General features: G+C 43.9%; 1 protein-coding gene across 1 annotated transcript in view; it reads left to right on the top strand.

Annotated features, from left to right (window-relative positions):
- Positions 1 to 1,045: 1,045 nt before the first annotated feature.
- LOC121843293 (leucine-rich repeat extensin-like protein 1) overlaps positions 1,046 to 6,361 on the top strand; it is a gene marked incomplete at its 5' end in the record, with an annotated part of 30,883 nt that continues 25,567 nt past the window's right edge. The window contains 5 exons of the mRNA XM_042312885.1: positions 1,046 to 1,096; positions 1,202 to 1,354; positions 1,460 to 1,510; positions 1,616 to 1,870; positions 1,976 to 2,121. Of these exons, the coding sequence (XP_042168819.1) occupies positions 1,046 to 1,096; positions 1,202 to 1,354; positions 1,460 to 1,510; positions 1,616 to 1,870; positions 1,976 to 2,121 (656 nt within the window). The remainder of the gene's footprint in view (positions 1,097 to 1,201; positions 1,355 to 1,459; positions 1,511 to 1,615; positions 1,871 to 1,975; positions 2,122 to 6,361) is intronic.

Genomic DNA, 6,361 nt, shown 5'->3' with positions numbered 1-6,361 from the left:
AACAATCTTGTTCTCATTGACTTGCATAAAAAAGTGAGCTAACTGGATAGCTAGCTAGCTTGCTAGCTCATGTAAATGAGAAAATCTCACTCGTTTTTTTTTTTAAACTCGGGTCAAAACAATGAAATTATAAATCAAATTTACCAGAAAACTCAACACAGTTTAGTTAAACATGTTATCTCTAGAATTTATTTCGAGCAAAACCACTCTTACAAACCCAGAAAAACAAGATCAAATAAAATAAAATGGAGGCACAGAGAGTTAGCTTCTCTGCTGTTTTCACTGGCCTCCTTCCAACCGTCAAGGACCAACGTACGAAGAAGAGAGGCGCGCCTGCAGCAGTAACTCTCCGAATGCCACCCCCTAGTGGTAGTACACAAGTCATGCAACACCATGGCGGAATGCAAATAATTGAGTGGATGGTTCAGAAATAAGAAATTCTTATTTTTTAACTCAGTTATAATTATTTATTCTCAGGTAGGCGAAGTAACCTTTTTATAGAATGGCATTACAGAATTTGCAATTCCACATGTGGAAACATTACTAGTACAACACAATAACACCACCTTGAGCAATAACACTATTTTACCCACACATGTGAACTTCCAATTCCACGTGTGAAAGTTAGATTTCCACATGGGAATGTTTCTAATATGTACAACTGTAAAATTACATTTTGGGAGAGTTAGATTTGCATATGTGGAGTTTTTTACATGTGAAACTGCATGTTTGATTTTCACACGTAATTGTTTTTCACATTTGAACTTACAATTTCTCATGTGAAACTGCAATTTACATCTGTGGTGAAAGCATGTTATTCTCCTCACATGAGAAAAGGTGGTGTTACCATGTGAAAATATAGTTTCACGTGACATTTTTAAGCTCAACATGTGAAAACATCAATTTCACTTATAAAAATGTGATTTCCACATGTGAAACTTCAAATGTCACGTGTTTTTTGTAAGGAACAAATGTTTTTCTCTCTCTTCCAAGTACTTCAGGCAGTCTTCTCCCCACCTCTCCCCTCCTCCCCCTCTCTTCCAAGTACTTCAGGCAGTCTTCTCCTCACCTCTCCCCTCCTCCCCCTCTCTTCCAAGTACTTCAGGCAGTCTTCTCCCCACCTCTCCCCTCCTCCCCCTCTCTTCCAAGTACTTCAGGCAGTCTTCTCCCCACCTCTCCCCTCCTCCCCCTCTCTTCCAAGTACTTCAGGCAGTCTTCTCCTCACCTCTCCCTCCTCCCCCTCTCTTCCAAGTACTTCAGGCAGTCTTCTCCCCACCTCTCCCCTCCTCCCCTCTCTTCCAAGTACTTCAGGCAGTCTTCTCCCCACCTCTCCCCTCCTCCCCCTCTCTTCCAAGTACTTCAGGCAGTCTTCTCCCCACCTCTCCCCTCCTCCCCCTCTCTTCCAAGTACTTCAGGCAGTCTTCTCCCCACCTCTCCCCTCCTCCCCCTCTCTTCCAAGTACTTCAGGCAGTCTTCTCCCCACCTCTCCCCTCCTCCCCCTCTCTTCCAAGTACTTCAGGCAGTCTTCTCCCCACCTCTCCCCTCCTCCCCCTCTCTTCCAAGTACTTCAGGCAGTCTTCTCCCCACCTCTCCCCTCCTCCCCCTCTCTTCCAAGTACTTCAGGCAGTCTTCTCCCCACCTCTCCCCTCCTCCCCCTCTCTTCCAAGTACTTCAGGCAGTCTTCTCCCCACCTCTCCCCTCCTCCCCCTCTTCCAAGTACTTCAGGCAGTCTTCCCCCACCTCTCCCCTCCTCCCCCTCTCTTCCAAGTACTTCAGGCAGTCTTCTCCCCACCTCTCCCCTCCTCCCCTCTCTTCCAAGTACTTCAGGCAGTCTTCTCCCCACCTCTCCCCTCCTCCCCCTCTCTTCCAAGTACTTCAGGCAGTCTTCTCCCCACCTCTCCCCTCCTCCCCCTCTCTTCCAAGTACTTCAGGCAGTCTTCTCCCCACCTCTCCCCTCCTCCCCCTCTCTTCCAAGTACTTCAGGCAGTCTTCTCCCCACCTCTCCCCTCCTCCCCCTCTCTTCCAAGTACTTCAGGCAGTCTTCTCCCCACCTCTCCCCTCCTCCCCCTCTTCCAAGTACTTCAGGCAGTCTCACCTCTCCCTCCTCCCCTCCCTTGGAGAGTCAACACCTCATGATGGGGTTGACTTTGCAGTCGGGCGGGTACCCTGCCTATAGCCATATTTTTATCCTCAAAATATTAGAAGTCCATTTGGATTCATAATTCATTGGAGGGTAGCAGTAGGAGGTAGGGGGCAGGGTAGGGGTAGAGGGGTGTAGGGGACATATGGTGTGCTCTGCGTGTGGTGAAATATTAAAAAGCCGTGTCAGTGCTGAGGCCACAGTCCCACCAGGTGGGAGGAAGAGATCTTATGGACAACGAGACAGAGAGAGGGAGAGAGAGAGAGGGAGGGAGGGAGGGAGAGAGCTCTGAGCTCTCCCCTGATATCACCTCTCAGTGGACACACCTGACGCCCTCTAAGTCTCTAACTTTACTGACACCCAAAGACATAAGAGAAGCTAGAGGATTTTAGCCAAAGCTCTGTACTACATATACCCTCTACTACATATACAATCTACTATATATAACCTGTATTATATATACCTTCTGCTACATATACCATGAACTACAAATACCTGTACTATATATAAACTCTACTACATACACCCTGAACAGCATATACCCTCTACTACATATACCCTCTACTAGGTATGCCATGTACTACGCATAACCTACACTACACATACATTGCATTACATATACCCTGTACTACATATACCCTGTAATTAATATACCCTGTACTACATATACCCTGTAATTAATATACCCTGTACTACATATACCCTGTACTACATATACCCTGTAATTAATATACCCTGTACTACATATACCCTGTAATTAATATACCCTGTACTACATATACCCTGTACTACATATACCCTGTACTACATATACCCTGTACTACATATTCACTCTGCTACATATTCCATCTTCTAGATATACCCTGTACTACATATACCCTGTACTACATATACCCTGTAGTACATATATCCTGTACTACATATATCCTGTACTACATATTCTCTCTGCTACATATACCCTGTACTACATATACCCTGTACTACATATATCCTGTACTACATATACCCTGTACTACAGATTCTCTCTGCTACATATTCCATCTTCTAGATATACCCTGTACTACATATACCCTGTACTACATATACCCTGTAGTACATATATCCTGTACTACATATATCCTGTACTACATATTATCTCTGCTACATATACCCTGTACTACATATACCCTGTACTACATATATCCTGTACTACATATACCCTGTACTACATATTCTCTCTGCTAGCTACATATTCCATCTTCTAGATATACCCTGTACTACATATGCACTGTAATTAATATACCCTGTACTACATATACCCTGTACTACATATACCCTGTACTACATATTCTCTCTGCTACATATTCCATCTTCTAGATATACCCTGTACTACATATACCCTGTACTACATATACCCTGTACTACATATTCTCTCTGCTACATATTCCATCTTCTAGATATACCCTGTACTACATATACCCTGTACTACATATACCCTCTACTACATATACCCTCTGCTACATACTGTGTATCCTCTACTACATATACCTGCTACTTCATACTGTATACCCTCTACTTTCTCTACCCTCTCTCTGTCTCAGTATGTGTAGACCATGTATCTGATGCTGTCTGGCCAGTGAAACAGCACCTCTCTGTCTCAGTATGTGTAGACCATGTATCTGATGCTGTCTGGCCAGTGAAACAGCACCTCTCTGTCTCAGTATGTGTAGACCATGTATCTGATGCTGTCTGGCCAGTGAAACAGCACCTCTCTGTCTCAGTATGTGTAGACCATGTATCTGATGCTGTCTGGCCAGTGAAACAGCACCTCTCTCTCTCAGTATGTGTAGACCATGTATCTGATGCTGTGTGGACCAAAAGAGCACCTCTCTCTGTCTCAGTATGTGTAGACCATTTATCTGATGCTGTCTGGCCAGTGAAACATGACATATTGCAACCGTAGTATTTGATACCCAATTTAAGTTTAGAATGGACTGATAACAGAATGGACTGATAATTAACAGAATGGACTGATAACAGAATGGACTGATAATAGAATGGACTGATAACAGAATGGACTGATAACAGAATGGACTGATAACAGAATGGACTGATAACAGAATGGACTGATAACAGAATGGACTGATAACAGAATGGACTGATAACAGAATGGACTGATAACAGAATGGACTGATAACAGAATGGACTGATAATAGAATGGACTGATAACAGAATGGACTGATAACAGAATGGACTGATAATAGAATGGACTGATAACAGAATGGACTGATAACAGAATGGACTGATAACAGAATGGACTGATAACAGAATGGACTGATAATAGAATGGACTGATAACAGAATGGACTGATAACAGAATGGACTGATAACAGAATGGACTGATAATAGAATGGACTGATAACAGAATGGACTGATAACAGAATGGACTGAGAATTTTCAATTACAATGATAATAACTAACATTTAATAAACTTTGACCCATCCCCGAGGTTTGTAAGACCATGGGTTTAATAATAATTATGCAAAGTCTCAGTTTATGCAAAAGGATAGTACAGTTTATTCACAAGAACGTCCTAAAGTCAAGAATGCAAACGCAGTCTTTATAACACACACAAACATGTTCTAATCTTAAGCTACGCCTTGCTCAGACAGTCAGTGTTTTTCCACTACACAGATACATTGTTTAATCTGCAACATGTTTCATACTTTTCTGCAAGCCTAACAGTTTCTCCCCTCCACGGTCGGAGACAGAATGCCCTGTAAGGAACCCAGTAGTACAACTTGTCTGTCGATAGCTCCTCTCATCATTTGTTTCACACTTGCACCCACCCTGCTTACGTACTGAAACTACAACATCAGATTATAGTTTTATGATTCTAATAAATTTCATACAATTATATGGTTTCAGTGTGGAATATTTTAATCATTAGCATTAAGCATATAATTCTCTTAACAGAATGGACTGTTAACAGAATGGACTGTTAACTGAATGGACTGATAACGGAATGGACTGCTAATGAGAATCTCCATCAAGGTGTTTTAGAATTTCATCCACTAAATCCCTTCTGAACGAGGACCACCACAACACACACGCTTTCCTATTTCCCACTAATGCTACGATGCAGGCAGTGTATTGATATATATTAATTCCTTTGTGTGGGTTTTTATAGGCACTTGTACTGCTGATGGATGAATTGCAGCCCTGTGTAGAGGGTAGAGGTTAGGTGGTAGAGGGTAGAGGGTAGGTAGTAGAGGATAGAGGGTAGGTAGTAGAGGATAGAGGGTAGGTAGTAGAGGATAGAGGGTAGGTAGTAGAGGATAGAGGGTAGGTAGTAGAGGATAGAGGGTAGGTAGTAGAGGATAGAGGGTAGGTAGTAGAGGATAGAGGGTAGGTGGTAGAGGGTAGAGGTTAGGTGGTAGAGGGTAGAGGTTAGGTGGTAGAGGGTAGAGGGTAGGTAGTAGAGGATAGAGGGTAGGTAGTAGAGGATAGAGGGTAGGTAGTAGAGGATAGAGGGTAGGTAGTAGAGGATAGAGGGTAGGTAGTAGAGGATAGAGGGTAGGTGGTAGAGGGTAGAGGTTAGGTGGTAGAGGGTAGAGGTTAGGTGGTAGAGGGTAGAGGGTAGGTAGTAGAGGATAGAGGGTAGGTAGTAGAGGATAGAGGGTAGGTAGTAGAGGATAGAGGGTAGGTAGTAGAGGATAGAGGGTAGGTGGTAGAGGGTAGAGGTTAGGTGGTAGAGGGTAGAGGTTAGGTGGTAGAGGGTAGAGGGTAGGTAGTAGAGGATAGAGGGTAGGTAGTAGAGGATAGAGGGTAGGTAGTAGAGGATAGAGGGTAGGTAGTAGAGGATAGAGGGTAGGTAGTAGAGGATAGAGGGTAGGTAGTAGAGGATAGAGGGTAGGTGGTAGAGGGTAGAGGTTAGGTGGTAGAGGGTAGAGGTTAGGTGGTAGAGGGTAGAGGGTAGGTAGTAGAGGATAGAGGGTAGGTAGTAGAGGATAGAGGGTAGGTAGTAGAGGATAGAGGGTAGGTAGTAGAGGATAGAGGGTAGGTGGTAGAGGGTAGAGGTTAGGTGGTAGAGGGTAGAGGTTAGGTGGTAGAGGGTAGAGGGTAGGTAGTAGAGGATAGAGGGTAGGTAGTAGAGGATAGAGGGTAGGTAGTAGAGGATAGAGGGTAGGTGGTAGAGGGTAGAGGTTAGGTGGTAGAGGGTAGAGGTTAGGTAGTAGAGGAT

Source organism: Oncorhynchus tshawytscha, unplaced genomic scaffold (genome assembly GCF_018296145.1).
Source record: "Oncorhynchus tshawytscha isolate Ot180627B unplaced genomic scaffold, Otsh_v2.0 Un_contig_16849_pilon_pilon, whole genome shotgun sequence".
Lineage (NCBI taxonomy): Eukaryota > Metazoa > Chordata > Actinopteri > Salmoniformes > Salmonidae > Oncorhynchus > Oncorhynchus tshawytscha.
This window is presented reverse-complemented; position numbering and strand designations above follow the sequence as displayed.